This window comes from Haliaeetus albicilla, chromosome 22 (assembly GCF_947461875.1).
Source record: "Haliaeetus albicilla chromosome 22, bHalAlb1.1, whole genome shotgun sequence".
Lineage (NCBI taxonomy): Eukaryota > Metazoa > Chordata > Aves > Accipitriformes > Accipitridae > Haliaeetus > Haliaeetus albicilla.
The window spans coordinates 17,745,587-17,766,932 of record NC_091504.1 but is presented as its reverse complement, the minus strand read 5'-3'; the positions used below and the strand labels follow the sequence as shown (position 1 = coordinate 17,766,932).

Genomic DNA, 21,346 nt, shown 5'->3' with positions numbered 1-21,346 from the left:
TTGGTATAATTTTGACTCTTAAACCCACTTACTAGTTTTCCTGTTGTATAGCACAGCACTCTCCCAGTTGTACACTATGTTCTAATAACTTAATATTAGAACTAAGTAATGAACACAGTCATCTAAGAAACCCTGTCTGTAGAACAGTAACATTTTCACCTACCAAAATATATATTCTATGATGATAGGATGAAGATATGAAATTCAGGAAATATAGAAACAGTAAAGAAAAAAATATTTTAAGTTAGTTATTACCATTTTAAAGGAATTGCCAGGGAGAAGACTGTTTCATATAATGAATCAAAGATTACATTAACCTAAATTCCTTCAGATTTTTGTCCTTTGGCTTTTGCTCCTTCTGCCTTTCAGGCACAAAATTCATACATACAATGCAGTAAATCTTTTATAATTCAGAATCTAAACACACAGTCCATATCTGCTCTGGTATTTGTGTAAATATTCTTTGGATATGTAAATAAAAGTGACACTAGTATGTGTACATAATGCTATTAGCATGTACAATGCAAATGAATAATGGTATCTCTGACAAGACAGAGATAAAAACCAGATAACGCAACTTAAAACTCCATCACACTTCTGGCTTCTTACATTTTAACATAAATCTTCATATTCCTATCAAAGGGTTCATTTGGATTTCTAAATATTTAACAATGCTATCCCACTTTTTCACTCATCACTTTGAAAGCGCTTTGAAAGCACTTTGCACTTCAAAAAAGCCAAGGAAGCAACATTGTTTCTACTCTGCAAAAGTAAAAACTAAGGCACAAAAGACTATTTTTTTCAACACAGGTATTTCAAATCTCAAACCTCTTCATTAGTTTATGCTAGTGTCCACCAAAATGCAGGGCAACTTCTTACAGTCCTTTCTTTTCCAAGTTACCTATCATGATAAATGTAGAGCCTTAGAAATTAGCTGACTCAGCACTTTAAAATCGGGATACATACAATGCATCTTCTTGTACTTTCAAGTAACTGGCACTCTGTAAGAAAGGTGCTTCTAAAATTATGTTTGCCCAGGCAAAACAAAGAACAAAAATGTAGTGATTATATTATACTTAAGCTATCTACCATTACACAATTACATGCTGGATATATTGGAGGCAAAAGAATATTTATTTAACAGCAGTATTGTAAACATGCTAATGTATCTTATCGTTACAACGTGTGAAATAAAGAGAGGATTCAATGTTTCTGAAATTTTGTCAAAACCCCTTTATTTTATAAAAACCACAGGATCCATTTAAAATCTTAACCGAAAAGATTTTGGCAAGAATTAATCGGAAATTAACTAACTTCAACTTGATTAATCAGAAATTAACTTCAACTGTCAGCACATAAATGAGTTTACCAATGTAACAGTACTAAGCAGCTAGAGTTTGATTCAATATGTGTGTGCTTAAGATTTGTCCAACTAACTGAACACTACTACATCCATACGCTAATGTTTTTCTTGCCACAATGACATTCGGTATGAAGTACTAACAATATGCTACCTTCAAAATAATTTTCCCATTTAAAGCCAGAAAACTGCATCTACCTACCACCAACTAGAGACATTTGGAAAGCCAGTGAGGACCTATGTAGCTTTTTCCATATCCAGCAACACTTTACTGAACAGCATTTTAATCTTTTTCTTCTTCAGCCTTACACAGACTTTTACAGGGTAGTTAATTACTCTTGCCTCTTCCTGTGGTAGCTGTTGGATTTGTCTTGATACTGGTCAGCTAGACACCATCTAAATTTTTCTCTTCATCACTCTGCCATCCATGAGGGATGTCCACCAGGGTCTTCCAGATTAACTTCAGAGATCTGCCATTTTGTCAGTATAGCAAAATTAATCCACCATCGTTCAGTAAGGTTAAGAAAATAGAGTTCCCTTGAATTTCAGGTGCTGGTTTGGGACTCCTTTACCTGATCTGCCGTATCCATTTTTCAAAGGAGTTAACAGTGAGCAGTATATACCAGAAATGACTTTATTTAGTAATTAAGGATAAAGCCCATTAAATGCAAACAACTGAACTACAAAAAAATGTGTAGGCTCAGCATTAAGGCTGAATGCGATCTTTGTTATAGTCTATATAGACTGAAGAATGCAACTTTATTGAAACGGCTCAAACTGTGTTTGGTCTAATAGTCCATTTAATGCAATTTTGCTTTTTCACATTTAAAACATACTACCTCTTTTGTGGTACAGTTCAGCAGATTTACTGACCAGCTGTTCCATATTTAGTGTACAGCTATCATATGACTATTCTGGATTGAAAAGGGAGTCCACGCCAGGATCTGTATGACTGCAATGCAAAGTGGAACCAGACAGATCAAGTAGAACATGGCATCATGAAGACCTAAAAACAAACTGGTGAAGAAGATGAAAACACAGCTTTCAAGATGAAGAAGAGTAACTTTCATGGTCAATTCACAACAAATTATTTTTAAACCATTCACATTATATACACGTTACTGTGTACAATCAATTCTAAATAAAAGAAATATAAATATCTCAGATATCAAATGTACTTCAATTATATTTTCTAATTCTACATACAAATATGTATTTTGTGTTGTTTGCACCTTTCATAATAGCTGGGAGGAAATCAGATAATTAGCACACAAGGGGTTAATTTTAATACACTATAGGCAACCTAAGAAATCCTGTTCACTACTTTAGTACACATCTGTATTATGTAATACAGAAATCAATTTAAGCAATACAATCCAATTATAGAATGGAGCATCTGAAAATGTGTAGTAAGACTGAAAAATCTGGAAGAGAAAGAAAAGCAGAAAATGGAAGCAAATATTTCAATATGAAATGACTTTCTTTAAGTTAAAATCTGTGCTACTAGCTATCCACATAGTGTGTTGTTATAATTGCTGAGTGCTAGATGGAAGTCATGATTAATGCACAAAATTCATGTATGGTGTAAAGGACTGTTTGAAATATCAAGCCTTATTTAGTTTTGTTTTTAAATAAGTGATTACAAGGTAATATAAAATATAAAAAGAATACATGTGAAAGTAACACTCATTCTTATTTATTCTTATGGATGCATGGTATTTCCCCATCTAAATCTTCTCCAAGGAATCAGAGATAAAAGCATCAACAAATATGAATCAAAAAAGAAAATACAGGAGTTAAATTAGTTCTCTTTTACGAACAGTATGGATTCTGACAGCTCAAAGCATACATTTAGGCATTCATCTAGTAGCTAGAATCATTATCTGCTGGCATTCTGTTAATTATTGGATTCTAATTACTTAAATATCAGGAAAGTCAACTCAAGCTGAGAAACAGCCCCTAAATGAACTTTCTCTCCATGAGGCAGTTTATGGTATTTTCTGTTTTTTTTCCTTAGCATTCAGGGATGAGGATAGGAGACTCACAGAACAGCTATGGACATAATCCAAAAAAACCCTGAAATCTGTGAAAAAAACTTGAGCAGGCTTTTGAATAAAACTTAAGAGTTTCTCTGAATCATAAAAGAATCAGCTCACATCTCACTGCATTTAATGGAAAAAAATGCTTGCCTAGATTTATTCCTTAGTACATACATACACTCATACAACAACCACAGTTTATCTCAATGTACATGCTAATGCTACATAAGAAAACAAAAAACCACAGGCTTACAAGTGAATTACTTAATCACTTGGGCAATTGCATTTAAGACTGGAAGTGTTCACTAGCAGGTCACTGGTCCATAGCCAATGTTTATTGGCAGTGACAATAATTTACCATTTGGACATGGTTTACTGGCCTGTTATTCAATTGCATTTTCAGTCCACCTACAAGTAAACAAGGGCCCACATCATGCACATTACCATCACAACTGCCAATCGTTAACTGTATGAGCAGTGTCAGCAGGGAGGCCACACACAAATTGCTTACTTATCTAAAGATAAAAAGAGGACTAAGACACAGTTAACAGAACTGTTGGGGTTTGTACTTGGCCTGTTTGCGTGCTAAAGAGGATTGCAGGTTTCAGTACTAAAATTATTCTGTCTTTATACGTAGACTTCAGGAGGGACAAAAAAAGAAAGAACATCTGCCAAATCACTCACACTGGTGCAATCCTGATTCGGTTTCACCGGAACTATATTAGTTTAAAAAAACAGTATTACCTATTGTACTGTAAAACCTTAAGTTACTGCAGGAATTATGAAAGATATCTATAGTACACAGAACAAGGAATGGGAAAATATTTCATTAAGGGACTGGGATAAATCAAGAGTTCCATGTCTACATTTTTTGCACATGCACGAATAAAACATACAATCTTCCACTAAACAGCCCTAATATCACTCTGAATAGAATGTGATGTAGTCCAGTTATTCAATATGAAAGCATTGACAGTTTAAAGTGCCTCCAATAAATAATGAAGGGTTGCTGTCAAATAACTTCATTCTGAAGAACCAATTTGAAAAGCACACTTTCAAGAGAACTTGGCTGTAGTTGCAGTGGCTCTCCAGAAGAGGGAGTTTTTAAACTAAGTATCTTTTCCATAGCGAAAAAAACCCCAAACTAAACCCAAACGAAAACAAAACAAAACAAGCCCCAAACCAACCAAACAAACAAAAAAACCCCAAACCCAAGCCATATGGGGCAGGTAATGCTTTGCTATGATGATGGACCAAAAGAAAAAAAAAAAAACAAAACCAGGACCACTCCATTCTGCAAGCTATTGCTCAAATTTTAAGGATATTAAAAAAAATACTTAAGCTAGCTTCCACTACAGAATGCTTAACTGATATGTAGTGACCACATTCCCTAAGAATGTGGTATAATGTGTATATTAATGTATATGGAATCATGTGTAACAAATGTGGAACTGTGTACAATAGATAGGCCAACCTCATGTGTGAAAAAGGTTACATCAAAAAGCAACACGACTTCTGGAAGAGAGATACACTATTCATAGCAGAAGTCACACTTCTAAGTTATGATACCAAGTACCAAGAGATACAGGATTGCTCCTAAGGAAGAAGACATCACTGTGACCAAGAAGTCACATCGAGGCAGAAGTAAATACTGGTACTGGTAAGTAAGAAGTTGGGTGATGTTAATGGTCAATTCAAAGGCTTCAGCACAGTGGAAGAGAAAGACAGTCTAGGTCTCTGGAATGCCTGGTCTAATACATTACTGGGATGACTGTTCAACGATAAGCATTTTCTCATGAATCTTAACCGTCCACCCGGAGTGTGATGATACCTCACAGATGAAAGAAAAAGGGGACTGAATTTTCCTTTCTTCTAGAATTTTATTCTCTGAATAAAACCTCTTCACTGTCTTATGAGCTTGGGTGCTCTGCAGAATACAACTGTAAAAGAAACCACCAACACAATGATGAACTATTGTCTCAAAAGGTCTTCTAGGATGAGAATTTCACTCATAACATGCCAGTTGCCCTAATAAGCTGCTTAGGAATGTGGTCTTTACTGAGGCAGAGAACAACATGTGAATTGCTCAACAACATGATGGCAACAAAAGACAGGTGAAGCTTAAAAACCAGCAACTTATAGTTGGTTGGTACTCTTAACAGAGTTTTGGCACTCTAATGAAGCAATAATGAAATATCCTGATCATGGAGGATGTCAAGGAGTCATAATATCACATAGCTGAAGAACCAAAATGTAATCACTGGAATGACAAGGAGGTATAGGTGAGGTAGTGTCATCTTACAGGCCTTTTGCTGGAGGCATAAGAATCAGAAGATATATGATTTATCCCAGCAGATAGCTTTTGATGGATAGATTTTTTTTTAATACAGTGTAAGATGAGCACCAAAGAGAATATTTATGAAGCCCAATTCTGAAGGCAGTATGCTATTAATAAAATGCTATCAAATGTATAAGATAAATGAAATAGGGGAGAAAAAGACACACCCTTCCCCTGCATGCTACAACCTTTTTTTTTTTTTCTTGTATGCAAGTTGAAGTCATCCAGAAAGTTTGTGAGCTCCAGCATTCCATGTGGTCTTGAGTAAGCAATATGCCAAGAAATGAGGAATGAGGAAATGAAATGACAATATTACACAAAAATCAGTGTGAACAAGAAAAGCTTATTTCCATAATTTTCAGCTGTAAACTCACTGCTGGAAAATGTGTTTTACTACAGCAGAAGCCTGGAAAGTTGCTGAGAATACAAAAATCAATGTTCAAACTTTTGATGCTGGAGGGAAAGATAAGGAAGACATCTGGACATTACTGAAGAAGACCACTGATGGTCTGCTAATACTTTTCTCCATTCACTCCACAGAATATTAACCTACAAAACAGACAAAAAAACCCCAAAACGAAACACAGATAAGTTACATCTTATTAAGTTTCTTTTGCCTTGTAAGAGGATCTGTGAAATAACTGGAAGAAAACTAATGCAACAGATGGTATCTGTATATAAAAAGCAACTGCCTGTCTATAACTGTAACATACCCATCTTTTCACTATCGTTAAATACTGGAACTTTGTTCACAGAATCAGAATAATGGAATGGTTGAGGTTGGAAGGGACCTCTGGAGGTCATCTGCTCCAAACCCCTGCTCAAGCAGGGCCACATAGAGCCAGCTGCCCAGGACTGTGTCTAGATGGCTTTCAAGTATTCTAAGGATGGAGAGTCCACAACCTCCCTGAGCAACCTGTTCCAATGCTCAGTCACCCTCACAGTAAAAAAATGTTTCCTGATGTTCAGAGGGAACAGTTTATGCCCCTTGCCTCTGGTCCTGTCACTGGGCACCACTGAAAAGAGCCTGAATCCATCCTCTTTGCACCCTTCCTTTAGGTATTTTCATATATTAAGATCACCCCATGAGCCTTCTCTTCGCCAGGCTGAACAGTCCCAGTTCTCTCAGCCTTTCCTCATAGGAGAGATGGTCCAGTCCCTTAATAACCTTTGTGGTCCTTTGTTGGGTTCTCTCCAGTATGTCCACATTTCTCTTATACTGAGAAGACCAGAACTGGACACAGTACTCCAGGTGTGGCCTCACCAGCGCTGAGCAGAGGGGAAGGATCGCCTCCTTTGACTGGCTGGCAATACTTTTGTCTAATGCAGCCCAAGATACCATTGCCTTCTTTGCCACAAATTGCTGGCTTGTGTTCAGTTTGGTGTCCAGGACCCCCAGGTCCTTTTCTGCCAAGCTGCTTTCCAGCTGGGTGGCCCCCAGCATATCCTGGTGGATGAAGCTGTTCCTCCTCACGTGCAGGGCTTTACGCTTCTCCTTGTTGAACCATAAGATTCCTGTCAGCCCATTTCTCCAGCCTGGTAAGATCCCTCTGGATGGCAGCATGACCCTCTGATGTATCACCCACACCTCCCAGCTTTGTGTCATCACCAAACTTCCTGAGGGTACATCCCGCCCCATCATCCAGATCATTAATGAAGATGTTAAACAGGACTGGACCCAGTATAGACCCCTAGGGTACACTACTAGTTACTGGCCTCCAACTAGACTTCATGCAACTGATCACCACCCTCTGGGCCTGCCCATTCAGCCAGTTTTCAAAGCATCTCACTGTCTGCTCCTCAGCCCGTGTACCAAAGGCTTGTCTGTGAGGATCTTATAGGAGACAGTGTCAAAGGCCTTACTGAAGCCCAGGTAGACAATATCCACTGCTCTTCCCTTGACTACCAGGCTAGTCATTTCTTTGTAGATGTTTATCAAGTTGGTCAAGCATGACGTCCCCTTGGTGAAGCCGTGCTTACTACTACTGATGATTTTATTGTGCTTAATGTGCCTGGAAATGGTTTCCAGGATTAGCTCCTCCATCATTGTTGCTATGGTTTAACATTCAGTTCAAGAAATAATAAATAATTTAGAATTCAGCAAATAGTTTATGATTTTGGACTGCATCTTCTCTCTTCTCCCAGTAAACAAAATTGCTGGAAACTCTTAGGACATACTTATTCAGGGCCCAAACATTTTGTTAATGCAGAATAAGGGTCCTCTGTGCTATCTTCACAATTCACTACCACTACAGCTAATCAAGTAAATGCTTTCCAGAACACTTAACAGATATTGCCAGCTTTGGAGAGGAAGGACGGACACAGCTGAGATTGTACTGGCATGGGTCATAACACTTCATTACATATAATTCACATGTGTGAAAATCTTTTTTTTTCAAGACAGTTTGAGCATATTTTAAGCAATCACCTGTATTAGTTTCTGTTTGTCCCCAAACAACTTGTCCTGAGGCAAGTGTATTTTAGCTGTCTGCCTATTGCTGAAATCTGAGATCAGCTGATAGGGTTTTAATATGCATAAGTAATTTTAGCTCAGTCAATGGTCTGAGTATATTGACATGGGAAAACTGACTCCCTAGAAACAATCTTGAGTAGTCTGGTCTTTGTGGACTGTATGTCCACACTGTAGTCCATTTGCAAAGCGAAGGACATGCATGTTCACACATACATATACAGAAAAGACATGTAGACTGCTTCATATTTAAAAAAATATTTTTGAAGGGATGGGCAAAAGAAATACATAGTATATTTCAGGTGCTCTTTGATTAACTGATCTCAGCTTTGTACCTTTATGCTGTTCCTCGCCCTAGTGAAATAAATCAATTTTCAGCATGGCTCAAGTGAAAATATAGGTTTTAGCGATTAAGCATTCAAAGTATTTCAACTCTATATACAATAAATGTATTGTTGCTATAGTCCAGAGGCTACTTATTGCAGAAGAAAAGATTTATAACTAGTCTGATTTAACATCCATCCACAAAGGGATCATTTCTCTGATTGAAAGGGATCAGAACTCTAGTTTTTATGTTTCAAATCTGAATTTCTCTGAATCATCAAGATGAATATATTCAGCCCTCTCATATCCACATCCAGTTCAACCTACCACTCTTCCGCAAAAATCATTCATCTTATTTGACATTATAATGAGATTCATGTCGTCTTCACATCATCTTACTGGCTGGCTATCTACAGAATGCATTAAAATAAAATTAACTGTTCTCACACATAGCCTCAAACTTAAGCCACCTTTGTTTGTGTCAGGATGCTTTTCTGAAGACCACCTGTTGTCCTTTTATGTCATGCTTTTCCTCATACATTTTTTTAGAAAATTCCTCAAATACAAAACATTCTCCCAGCCTTAGGTGACACATAACCAGTCCTTTCTCCTTCAAGAGCTATCTCCACAAAAGTTCATATACAATTGTCTTCTATGTATTTTTTAAGGTTTCTACTCAAAATTTAGGAGAGCTATGTAGTTCTCAGGATATTCATGTTGTTCTTGCAAGCAAACCTAATCAGGACTGATTTTTGCCTTCTAGTCCTGACTTCAGTTATTCCTTATGTTGCCGCTTCCTCTTGTTGGTCATAATTAAACAGCCTATGACCCTTTTGGTGTACTGACTCCCTGTTAATTTGCTTTTATAAAAACCCATGCATTTCCAATGTGCTAACTAACAACCACAGCTTTATGCTGTCTATTAAGGTCTCCAGGGACTGCAATGAAATCATTAGCATTAGAATGGTAAGTAGTATTGAAGCCAAAATTATACTCCTACTTGAGGCAAATACCCTCCCTCCAGTGATTATACTGCTCTTTCTCAAACAAAAATGCATCTTAAATGCAACGCTATTAGGATTATATATTTCAGGAAGTAGGTTTACAAGATAAACAAAACACAGAAGCCAGGACAACATGTATCTTAAGAAGAGGTATTAGGTGATCTAAAAAACATTTTTTTCTTTTTTTGCAATAGAACAGGAGATGGTCAACTACTGAAATGTATCCTTTGTTTTTCAGAATTAAGTAGATATCCTCATGTGTATTGTTTAATAAATGATTTATTCTTTAAAAAAGATTTCTATTTCTACACAGATAAAAAACAACTGGAAAATATTTTTAAAGCACTCATATTTTTGAAGTGCAGTTGATGCAAACTAATTGCAGATTAATTTGCTTTTTAGATTACAGGATTATTCCATGTTAATTCCTATGATTTAAAGTATCGTTTTTGAACTCACCTTGGATCAGGTTGAGCAACTTCATTATTCAGATTCTCATATCCAAATTGATTTAGTATTGTAACCACAAGCATTGGAGCCAAAGATTGGGCAGGCTTGGTAAATAAAGCATTAGTACCAAAAACCATAGAGGAAAGTGGTGATCTAAAATATTTAGGGGAAAAAAAAACAAACGAATGCACCACACAAACTTATTAGTATATTAATTACAATAGTGATTTTAAAAATCCTGTTAATATGCAAATACTAACTATCATGATCTTTAGCTTTATATAGTTCACACATTATAGCAAACAGATCAGCTATCATAATGAAATTTAAACTTCTTTGGAAATGAAACATAATAAACCTCTGGTGTATATATACAGCTTGGCCCCAATTCTGAAACTACTTGCACTCAAGTTCAACTTTGTGCACATTGAGTAATTACTGAAGTTAAGTTAGACTGAACAGGGCATGGAGAATTAATTACAACTTAAGGCTTTACATGCATGAGGCCAGAAAAGGAGGCATTTTTTTTCTTCATGAAAGCAATAGCTCTCACCTTTGAGGGCAAGTCCCTTAAGACACTGACCAGAATTGAATCTGCACTTATATAAACATTGATGAAACCAACAGGAAGTCAACTGCACTTTGATAAAAATCCAAAAGATCCATGAGTTGTAATATGCTACATCACAGCAGGTTTTATCAATTTTTATTTCAGTGAGATAACAACAACCAGTTAGACTTTGAAATTTGGACTTTAAGTAGCATAGACAAAGCTTTCTGAATGCCTTTTCCATGTTAGAAAGGCCTTATTCAGAAAATTCCATAAATGATAATAGAAGTAAATGGTTACCAAATAATTCAAGTGAAGATAACAAAAATAAAACCACAAAAAACTGAAGGACTTGGTTTATACTATAGTATAATTAAAACTAGAAATGAACTAACAATCTGTTTAAATTACTCTATTGAAGTAACCCCAGGAAACTTCATTCAAGTTTTTATCTTCACTTATGCTAAGCTGCTCTTACAAAAAATGCTTCTGTGTCAAGGCTCCAAGATAATTTACTGTCTTTACTTTGACACAATCTAATTTACGAAAGAGTAGCATGGCAAAGAGAAAGCATATTTAAAGAAAAACAGTTACAACTGACATACCTCCGCTTGTGCTTTATTAAATCTGCATCAACAATATCTGCCAAAGGCAAATTGAACAAACTAAATGAAGCTTGTACAATTACCCTAAAGAAAGACAAAATATTTAAGATGTTCATAGTTCTTCTATACACTTTCATAATGAAATCATAACTGACATTCTAACACATATATCCCAACACTGACATTTCCACAAACACACAAAGCTGAGACATTCTTTAAAACACAGTGATTTATCTGTTTAAACAGCAGTTCTGAAAGCATTACTAGATCTGTTCTTAATTGAGAATTCAAAATCGATATGCAAACCTAAAAGGTGGGGGGTTTTTGCTTTTTCTCCTGGACACTAGTGCAAAAGGTCATAAATACTTGCTTGGGATTATCAGTAAATGTCATTTAAAATGACATGGAGAAAAGAAACACCTTAGAAGAAAGAGAAACTGAGAATTTCCTCTTGAAATCTGAAAAGGACATGAGCATTACTGGAAAGACTACATGGAAGACAAACTTCAGAGTGGGAGAATTTGAATAGTAAAAAGATTTTATATGCATTCCTAGATAGGTATTTACATTATATATATATATGCATTTAAACACACAGACAGATAAAGCAGACTCTTAACAAACTGCTAAGTGAAACCTTAAACTCAAATATTATGATTTCTATGTCTTATTAAATTTTGGGTGTGATTAGCTTTTACTTACAAGAGGCTTTAAACAATTAGCACTTTAAACATACAGTTTTAGGTACCTTAGAATTTTTTCCTGGGGAAATCAAAATATATCTTCATCATTTAAAGTATGCAGGTCATGAAATTCAATTTATTGTTCACACAGTTCAGTCTTACAGTAGCCAATGACTGAAATACTGAAAATAAGAATGAAAACAGGGGAGGGGTAGGGGGATATGAAGAAAAGGAGGGTAGGAAAGATCACATAGAAAGCAAGCAATGAAATAGAAAATGAAGAAATAAAAATGAACTGCTGTAACAATATTCTGATACAAACAGGTCTTTACTGTTAAATAAGGTTTTCCATGTATCATAATATACTGCTTCTGTGAAAATACTACTTCTTGGCATCATACTTACCCAGTACCAGTGAAAATGTGACTCAGTATTGGTTACCTAACAGATACCTGACTTACCAATATTTGTTTTTCAGTGCAACATAACAAGCGTTCACACAATACAAAATGAGGTCTGAGCTTTCCTAGCAAACAGTCTCTGAAAAGTTCCACTACTGAGATCTTTTGTGTCTATGTGGATGAGAAGAGATTCTGCTTCCGTGGAATCTCATGTTAGAGCAGATAAGTGGCTGGAGGCATGTGGCTGCAAAACTTAATTACTGTTCATATTTAAGGCTTTTTTTTCCTTTTTTTTTTTTTTAAGCAGAAATTAAAAGCTGAAGCTGAATAAAATGAAAGCTGAGAAAAGTTGTAACTGGAATTTCAACTTTTCTCATGAGTGAAACAGAACAGAAAGAAAACCATAAAAGCAGTGGCAAAGTCTTCATGCTATTAAAAGCAAGAGTCCACTCTGTTAGAATTATTTAAGCCATTATCTATGAATAGTGAAGTGTATTTACTTACATGTTTGTTGTGAGATAAAATGCCAACAGATAATAGTGTTCTGGCCCTAGAACAAACATGACAGCAGCAGCTACTCCTTCAAAGTAAAAGGAAAACAAGATGATTCTGTAATAACCAAACTTCTTCAACGAAGCATGACTGAGAAGAACAAGGCACTGAAAAGATAATATATACACATATACAATGAAAAGATATAGTACAATATCTCAGCATTAGGAGAGCTATAAAGCACAAACCAGACATAAATTATTACTATCCATTAAAGAAAATAAAAACCCCAACCCTTTCTAAAAAGTGCAATCCAAATAAAAAAATACAAATTGAACAAAGAGAACTGTCTATTGGCTCATTCTATGCTACCTCTACCTGGTAAGAATGGTCTCCTTTCAGGCAAAACTAGCCAGCTCAGAACTACTATATCCTGAGGAAAATACTGTTTTGCACATTGCCTAACTATTATTTAATGCTCATGATCTTTATGTTTGATATCCCTTAAATAATTAACTTTGCAGTATGTTAACTGTAAACCAAGCATCTTGCCATTTGAATTTTAACTGCTGATCAAAAGTATTTTAAATTTTTTTCATTAATATACTATTTTCACTGACATTTATAGAAATTAAGCATGACACTTAAGTTGATAAAGCAAGCTCACCAAGACAGCTGATCTAAGCAAGTTAGAGGCTTTACCAGCAAGTAGAGAAAGGCAGATGCCAGTGGATAACGTGTATGGCTGCATTTTAATTCCACCAATCTTAGCAGCAGTAATCCACGTGAGAAGCTAGTGGCAGGCAAACTCACGAAAATGGTATTAAGTGCTGATGATAGTATGAACAAAGTCTAAGCTCTGCTATATTGTTCCTCACTTTCCACTTTAAACAGGACATTTTCTAATGCATTGTGTTTTTTACTATATGAGCCTATGTCACTGTCTACATGTATGTGGTCCTCATCACTGTCACAAAAAATACTCACAAAATTTATAGAGATACACATTTTCTCCTTCCTTCTTACAAAGATGACCAGTGTAACATTCAGATGACGAACAGGAAAGAATTCTTGTACATTTGTTCCCACATTTAAATGCTTTAACATAATGAATAAAACCAGGATGCTACAGTCAGACAAAGATTACTGTGGCAAATACTATTCTAAAGAACCTCAAGTTTTCTACTTAAACCAATGCTCAGGGAGGTGAAACAAATCTGGAAAGTTGGCATAAGAAAAAAATCTGGTTGTAAGAAACTTAACATCCCCCTGGCTGTTTTCAGGCATTTTGCAGAAAAGTGCTTACATTAGAAATGGTAGGGGATTATGTAATGCCTGTTATTGTAAAAACCATGACCTTGTCTCCCTATAATTGAGAAATAATGCTGTCTCAGGAAGTACTTATGATTTAGAAAATTCCTTATTACCTGCATGTTTCTAAGACTGCATATTTCTAAGAAAACTACTAACTTAATGATGGAGATTTAAATTTGTTTGCCTATGTTTCAGCAACAAGGTTTCCCTTGCAGGCAGGTTTTATTCTTCACACCCGCTACTAAAAGGAACCTAAGACAGAAGCTGAATTCTAGTTTAGTACAGGCTACTGAAGCACAGTTCATAAGAAGTGACTTTATTTTACATGGGTTGGGTGCTTTTCCAGTTAGTGAAGTTCAGGACATTGCCACCAGAAAATTCTCTTATTATATCTTGAGCTCAAAGGGACAAAACCTGAGAAAAATAAGGTCACAGCAAACTCTCTATGGTTCAGTGACCTTCTAGACAAAGAGCCTCTGGGGAGCAGAGAGAGAAGCATTTTCTGAAAGATTGTCTGTTTCACACTGTCACACTGATTTTATCAACAAAAGTGATTGCTATATATTGAGTGTAAAATTATTTAAGCTTTCCTAACTTCTGTAGTTTCTGATTTCTTTCCAAAGTTCATCAGCTAACTGTTTGAGTGAAAGAAAAAAAACTATTAAACCTGTGGTAAAGATAAAAGTTGAAATGATAGCTATTTAGAAGTTATGGAATAGAGAAGGTATGTTTAGGTTTTGTATGTTATATATGCAAAAGCCAAAATGGTAACTGAAATTGAGCTATGAATTCCAGTTGCACTTTCATGTATCTTCTTCTTTTACATATTACTTACTGAAAACCATTACAATTTAATGAACAGAACAGTCTGATTTTCAGAAATGCTGAACACCATCAGCACCTCAGCACTCAGATTTTGAGTATCCTGACTTTGATCACCCAACAAGTAAACACCGTGAAAGTTTTAGAAGATCTAGTGAAAGAAGTTAGAAGGGAATGAACAGGAGAATTTTTTTTATTCACTGCAGACAAGTATGTTTACATTCTGTGGGACATATTTTTGCTGCTTTTCTTGTTCTCACACATAACTCCTTTGGCTTCTCTTTCTCTTTTCTTTTCCAGTTCATTACTCCTCCCCCCCATTCCTGACTGGGGTCTTGAAAGTACGTCTCTCTCTACCCAGTAAATGTAGCTGACCAAGACAGTGAACAAAAAAAAAAAAGGGAATGTATTATTTTCCAAAAGCAGCTGTTTAGAGTTTCATTTGCTTCCCATGACTGAGATACCACATATTTCAGCAATGCTTTTAATATGTAATAATTTTTCTGGTGTTTTTTGCAGTTTATCTCAGAAACTTCCTGAGGAGGAGATTATTCTTTCATCATGTATTACAAATCAAAAGCAAGGAGAAAAGAATTCAGAATTCTATAGATTTTGCTTTTAGAAACTTTTTATCTTGACCATGTTTTTCATTCCTTTATACTTAGGTATTATAAACCCTGTAGGATACAAAACATTCACTCCTTGCATACTCACATCTCACATTCTTGTAAACAGATATTCTACCAGCCTTCCTGCTTGTCTGTTCTCGCTACTCCACCTTTACATTTGGTTAGGCTGTACAGAGAGATACTTTTTTTCTTTTAGAGCACTGGTGAGCTAGATTTGTTTCTCAGGATGGCCAAGGGCTTATGCCAGACACAGCGTTTTTTCAACAAACAATGTAAATGGATAACTTAAACTAATGAAAACTAGTAAAACACCATGTGTTCATATTTTGAAATAAAAAAGTATAACTGCCTACCTGAGGACAAATAAAGCCTGCTCCATACATGATACTTCTTATTGAGGAAGAAAGGACATCCTTAGGAATAAGATTATCCGCAAAGATCATCATAAAATTGTTGCAGAAGGCTAGATGGAAGACTTGGAAGAAGTTCATTGTTACAAAAAATAAAAAGTTTTTCTCTGTCATAATCTGTTTGGTCAATGAAATTACCGAGGACCAGGAGAGAGCTCCATCACCATTTTCCCGATTAGCATTCTCCGTATAAAGTTCTCTCTGCTCATATTGACTAGTACTATATTTGCCTGTATAGCACATACAAGCTGTTGCTAATGCTGCGACCAAAACAGCGAAAGCCTGAAAATAGGCAAAATTTTCCATATTTTCTGATATGAGACCACAAAAGAGAATGCTTGTTGATCCAATTAATGTTGCTACTTGGTTATATTTAATAAGCTGAAGCCTACTTTCATGTCTTGTTGAAATTTCTGCAAAGAGTGCACACTGTGCTAGAAGCACAAATGTAAGCAAACCGTCAAAAGCACATAAAGCAACAATGAGATGAAGTCCACTTAGCCAGTCACCTTCTTCATAATGTTTCCAAGGAAACCAAGGAAGCAAAAAGGCTAATGCATATAAAGGAGCTCCATATAAAATTGAAAACTGGCGTCTTGAGCAGCACGCAAATTTGGAGTTATCTTGAATATACCCAAAAAGAGGATCATTAATGGCATTCCATATCATAAATACAACCTGTGACAAAGAAGTAAAAAACACAGCAGAATTTATCATTAGTGTGATTTTTCTGCAGATGTTATACAAACACAGAAGTAATACACACCATATCTATTTAAAATAAATCTGTATTCAAAGAATAAAGAAAGATGAAAGCTTCTCAGGTCAAAACAGACTCCAGGCAAAATCCTTAAAGGATTATAGTAATTCTGAAAAACAAGATGAATAAGTAGGCAGGTGTCCAACTACATGTGAAAAAAAACCCTGTCTCTAAGACTTCACTCTTTCAAAAGCTTATATATCTGGGGTTTCATCTTGCAAAGCCCAGATACTACTCTCACAGCAAGTAATTCAAAACATGAGCTGGCCCATTACTTTCAGGAGACCATTTATGACAAGAGTTGCTTACATGGATAACAACTTACAGAATAAATGCAGTAGTTAAGTACTTAAACAGTCTGTAGGAAAGCACTAATGTCAAACATACCTATGGAGCTGAGGTGCAAGATTAATTCAGAACATTGCTTCAAGCTACCAAAGGTAACAATCTTTCCAGCAATTAAATTCTGGAGTTTTTTAGTCTAAAGACTGTAAACAATGTGCTTTATGTGTACGTTCAATTGCTTATGGATTAACTACATTTAAAATTAATTTACTGTATAACTATTTGCAATGCATCCAAAATTAATTTGTAAGTCAAAAAATGACTTTGCTATGATAACAGACACATAGCACAACATGGTAATCAAAATATTCCATTGTACAATACCTGTGCTTGATGAAATGCTACTTCTGAAATTTTGTATCGGTTTAAGAAAAGCTTAACGTAGTAGAAATTAAAGATACTGTTCATCATTCCAGCACCTAATGTAGTCATGGAATATGCCAGTGCATTAGGATGAATTCCCAAAACAAACTTCATCTTCCACAAGTACAACTCTCTTCTTCCTCAAGTTGCAAAAAAGAATTACAGAATCATGGTACAATCATTTTCCAAATTAAAATGACATCAGAGATTTCCTTGTTTCAGAGGTGTAGAAATGGATTCTTAGCGGAAAATTTCCCCATTCTTACTTCCTTTTTCTAAAATGAGAAACACATTTTACTGAGTTATAAGACACTGAGCACAAAACTGAATAGATGCAAAGTATTAAGAAGTCAATGACATCTAAATATAATCAGTGCTTAAAAATCAATGCAACAGGTAGACAAAAATTTAAAAGAATCCCTTCTTAATCGGTGCACACACTCAATATAAAAGTCTCCTATTGCAAACACAATTCTTCATGTAGAGTTCAAAGTAATTGCACACATTTTACATCTTTCTTGGTAGCTACATTAAAATTATGGACTGTGTAGGAATGAAGTGACTCAATTCGTAACCTTATGTATTCCATTGCTATGAATGTCAAATACAGCATGCACTTAGATGAATATTTCTTTCAAACAAATACCAAGTTTTGTCCTTGTATTTTTAAATGTTAATTGTTAACAAGCCATGGAAGCAATACTTTCACCTAATAAACTAATGAGATATGAATAGAAACCATAAAACAATCAAAACACCTTTTAATAGTTTAAACATTTTCATTGTATAAAAGACTGCATGTAAATAAAATCTAGCAAGTAACACATGTACAGCACCTCAAGTATGTCCAAATAACAAGAGATTCAGCCCAAGAATATAGAGTTCTTTAACGTATCAAACAGATCTTCAGCCAACAATTTTTTAATATGTTGACTTTTTCCATCTATCTAGCAATTAACTTAAGCATGTTTGGTATCAACTATCCCATGAAAACAGCTAGCTCCAGGGAACCTCTACCTTTTAAAGCAGAGTAATGACTACGTAAATGTAGTCTTCGACCACATTTGATTCTATAAGCCCAATACAAAAATACTTCTCCCTAGTATCTGTTTTTAACTGAGGCTTTATTCATCTTTACATCTACTTGAAGGAAGCTGTCTGCCATTAATTTGGAGATACTTCAGGTTCAAATTTCAGCCTTACTATGGCACACTAACTCCAGAGCTTTACAACCTGCTTTTTGTCAATACTCCACACTTTGCCATTCTGCATATTAACAATTTTATCCTATATGCAATTTTCAAAAATCCATCAAAATACTTAGTTTGAATATCTGCTTGTTCAGCTTGATAAGCAGATCTATAAGCAGCTCCCTGAACTCCTCGTAAAAATGACCATGAAAGAGACAGGAAATGAAACCCAAGGCTGCTTCCAACCTTCCTGTGTTTTTTTTACAAAGTGGCTGAAAACAGGCTCCTGTGAGGGAAGATGGTAACTTCCTAACCGCCAGGCGAGGGCCAGGCAAAAGCCATGCATCAGGTCAGGACTGGAGAAGTGTCTGTTCTGGCTAAGGCAGATGATGGAACAGTTTTCCACCCCCCAACACAGAAAATGAACTCTCGAAGAGCAAATAAAATGCGGCTGCATTTTTGTGTATATGTTTAAGATGCTCTAACATGAAACAAAATGCAAAGAGTAGATAACTTCACTTTACAGGTGAGAAAGATAATGAAGCTGACAAACAACTTGAACCAAGTTTTTTCTAAAGCCAATTTATTTGTAAGAATATGACTGAATTTTTAGATACTTGAGGACGATTGTGATGTATATTTTCAAGTTCACTTGTCACAGAGCTACAGCTATAGAGACAATTCCATTTTCAGGTGATGAAATTTTGCATTTTTGTAACAAGTTTGGTTTCACAAACATACTGAGAAACTTGAAATGAATAAGGTTATTGAAAAGATGCCCATTTGAAATGTTTATTTTTAAAAATCAGTTTGATATTACTAACTGTGAAAGTCATTACTGTGTGTTATTGACAAGTGTCACTTTTTTTTTTTAAAGTACACGTTCAAGCCTTCACAAATATACTTAAGTGATTTATGTAGTAGATATTAGGTCTTTTGGAAAGGTAGATATTTCGTGACTATTTCTTCCTGGAGTCCCCTGCACAGGTTTTCGAATAGAGAATTGGGAGACTCTCCTTTCCCTTAAATTCCATGAGCACCAAGAATAAGTGTGCTTCACACTAACAGCACCAGCAAACTAACAGTCATTTCTCAAATCATGTTTGAATCAATTCCTTCCCACACACAAATTAAAAAAAAAAAAGGTGCCCTCAGCTTCAGAAAATTTGAAAGTAAGAAATTTGAAATTTCGTTAACAAAAACCTTCTAACAATGTGCAAACAGGCCTCTAGTGCCATGACTAAGTATAATACACAGGATCTGACACAACTCTTTACACTAATTGGTACATCTGACCCTGTACCTTGTTTACGAAATAGGTTCAATTAGAAGCTTAGGTACCACACTTCCTTTCCCAGAAGATGTGCTCTTTAATTGTACTACAATGAAATCATGGATGAGTATCCCCTCCCTCTTCTTAAGTCAGCCTTTACATTGAGTAGGTTAAAGCACAGGTGTTGACACTTTGTGACTCACAGAAGGCAAGTCACAGTTTCAGAAATTTCTAGTGGTTACAACTGTGTTAATACAGGTGAGCCAAAAGAAGAGACTGTTTAAACCAGTGAGGTGCAGTATGACATTACTTGCACTTCTCCCAGAGCTGGATGACAATCACTAAAAGAAACTAGAGCATGCGTCTAAAGAAGAAAAGTGGATTCCTGAGCAGTAATAAATTTTGACTGAAGCACGCCAGCTGACATCATGCTCTGCTCTACTGGGTCCCAAACTGCAGCGTAATGCTCACCGTCCTGACAAACTGGTTGGACACCAGTCTCTTCCTCATCTTTCTTCCATGACTTGAACCACATTAAGACACAACTAAGAATAAACGCTTTCCTAGTCCTGAGGGGTAACACTAAGAGGGAATGCTGCTGAAGCAGAGGGGAGATGCAAACGGAGAGCACTTGGAGAGGGAGGGCAAGTGGAACTGGTGGAGTGCCGCCACTCTTCCCAGCCCGCCGTGCTATGGCTGCCCAAGCGCTGTAACGCTGCGACTCGAGGAAGGCAGCGGGCTCTGGAAACTTGCAGCACTGGAAGTTTGGAGGTGCTCGTCTGTTACAACCGGGCAAATCAAGCCAGTTTCTCCTCAGCAGCTCCCCCGATACGGGACGCGGCTCCCTCTTCGTTGTACGGCAAAGAGGCGAGAGCCAGCGGCGACCGCCCCAGCGACACGCGGGGACGGAGGCGGCCGCTTTCAGACGCGACAGCAGCTGCCACGGCTGCAGGCTCCAGCCGGGCCACGCTCTCCCCTCCTCTTCCGCGCTCCGGCCCCAAGGCTGCCTCGGGAGGCGGCGGGGGAAGGCGGCCCACACCTGGGCGCGACGCCGGCGAGCAGCCGCGGCTCGGGGGCCGAGCCCCTCCTCACAGGCTGTTCCCTCAGCGCTCCTCGGGGGGCTCCCGAGACGGGGCGACTGGGAGCCGCAGCTCTCCCTACGCCTAGTCGCGCTGCGCTGCCCCACCCCGGGCTGTGCCGGCTCTGCTCCGCCGCAGACCCACCGGAATACCCCACAGCAACCGCTCCCCGCCATTAACCCTTCAGAGCCCCAGCAACCACCGCCCCCTTCCACGGGCACCAACCCACCTCCTCTGACTGGAGGCTGCGCAGCCGGCTGCTGGGGCGGGGCGTAATTAGCCCGGGCCAACCTTCTCTTCGCTCTCATTGGCGGCTTGATACGGGTTCGCTTTATGACTGGCGTAGGCTCCTTTCGATCTGTCCGGCGGGCGGCTTCCCATTGGCTCCCCGCCGGGGAGGTGAGGGTGTTGTGTTTGAATCGCGGGGAGACGGTGGGCGGGTGGC

General features: G+C 37.1%; 1 protein-coding gene across 1 annotated transcript; it reads right to left on the bottom strand.

The window, feature by feature from the left end:
* Window positions 1-235: 235 nt before the first annotated feature.
* On the bottom strand, window positions 236-21,262 carry LOC104311342 (transmembrane protein 180). The gene is made up of 7 exons (XM_069810123.1): window positions 21,131-21,262; window positions 17,321-17,499; window positions 15,835-16,569; window positions 12,729-12,883; window positions 11,141-11,224; window positions 9,995-10,138; window positions 236-2,377 (listed from the first exon to the last, which is right to left on the bottom strand). Exons 1-7 carry the CDS (start codon window positions 21,207-21,209, stop codon window positions 2,248-2,250), a joined length of 1,506 nt encoding a protein of 501 aa, XP_069666224.1. The 5' UTR covers window positions 21,210-21,262; the 3' UTR covers window positions 236-2,247.
* Between the last annotated feature and the right edge of the window lie 84 nt (window positions 21,263-21,346).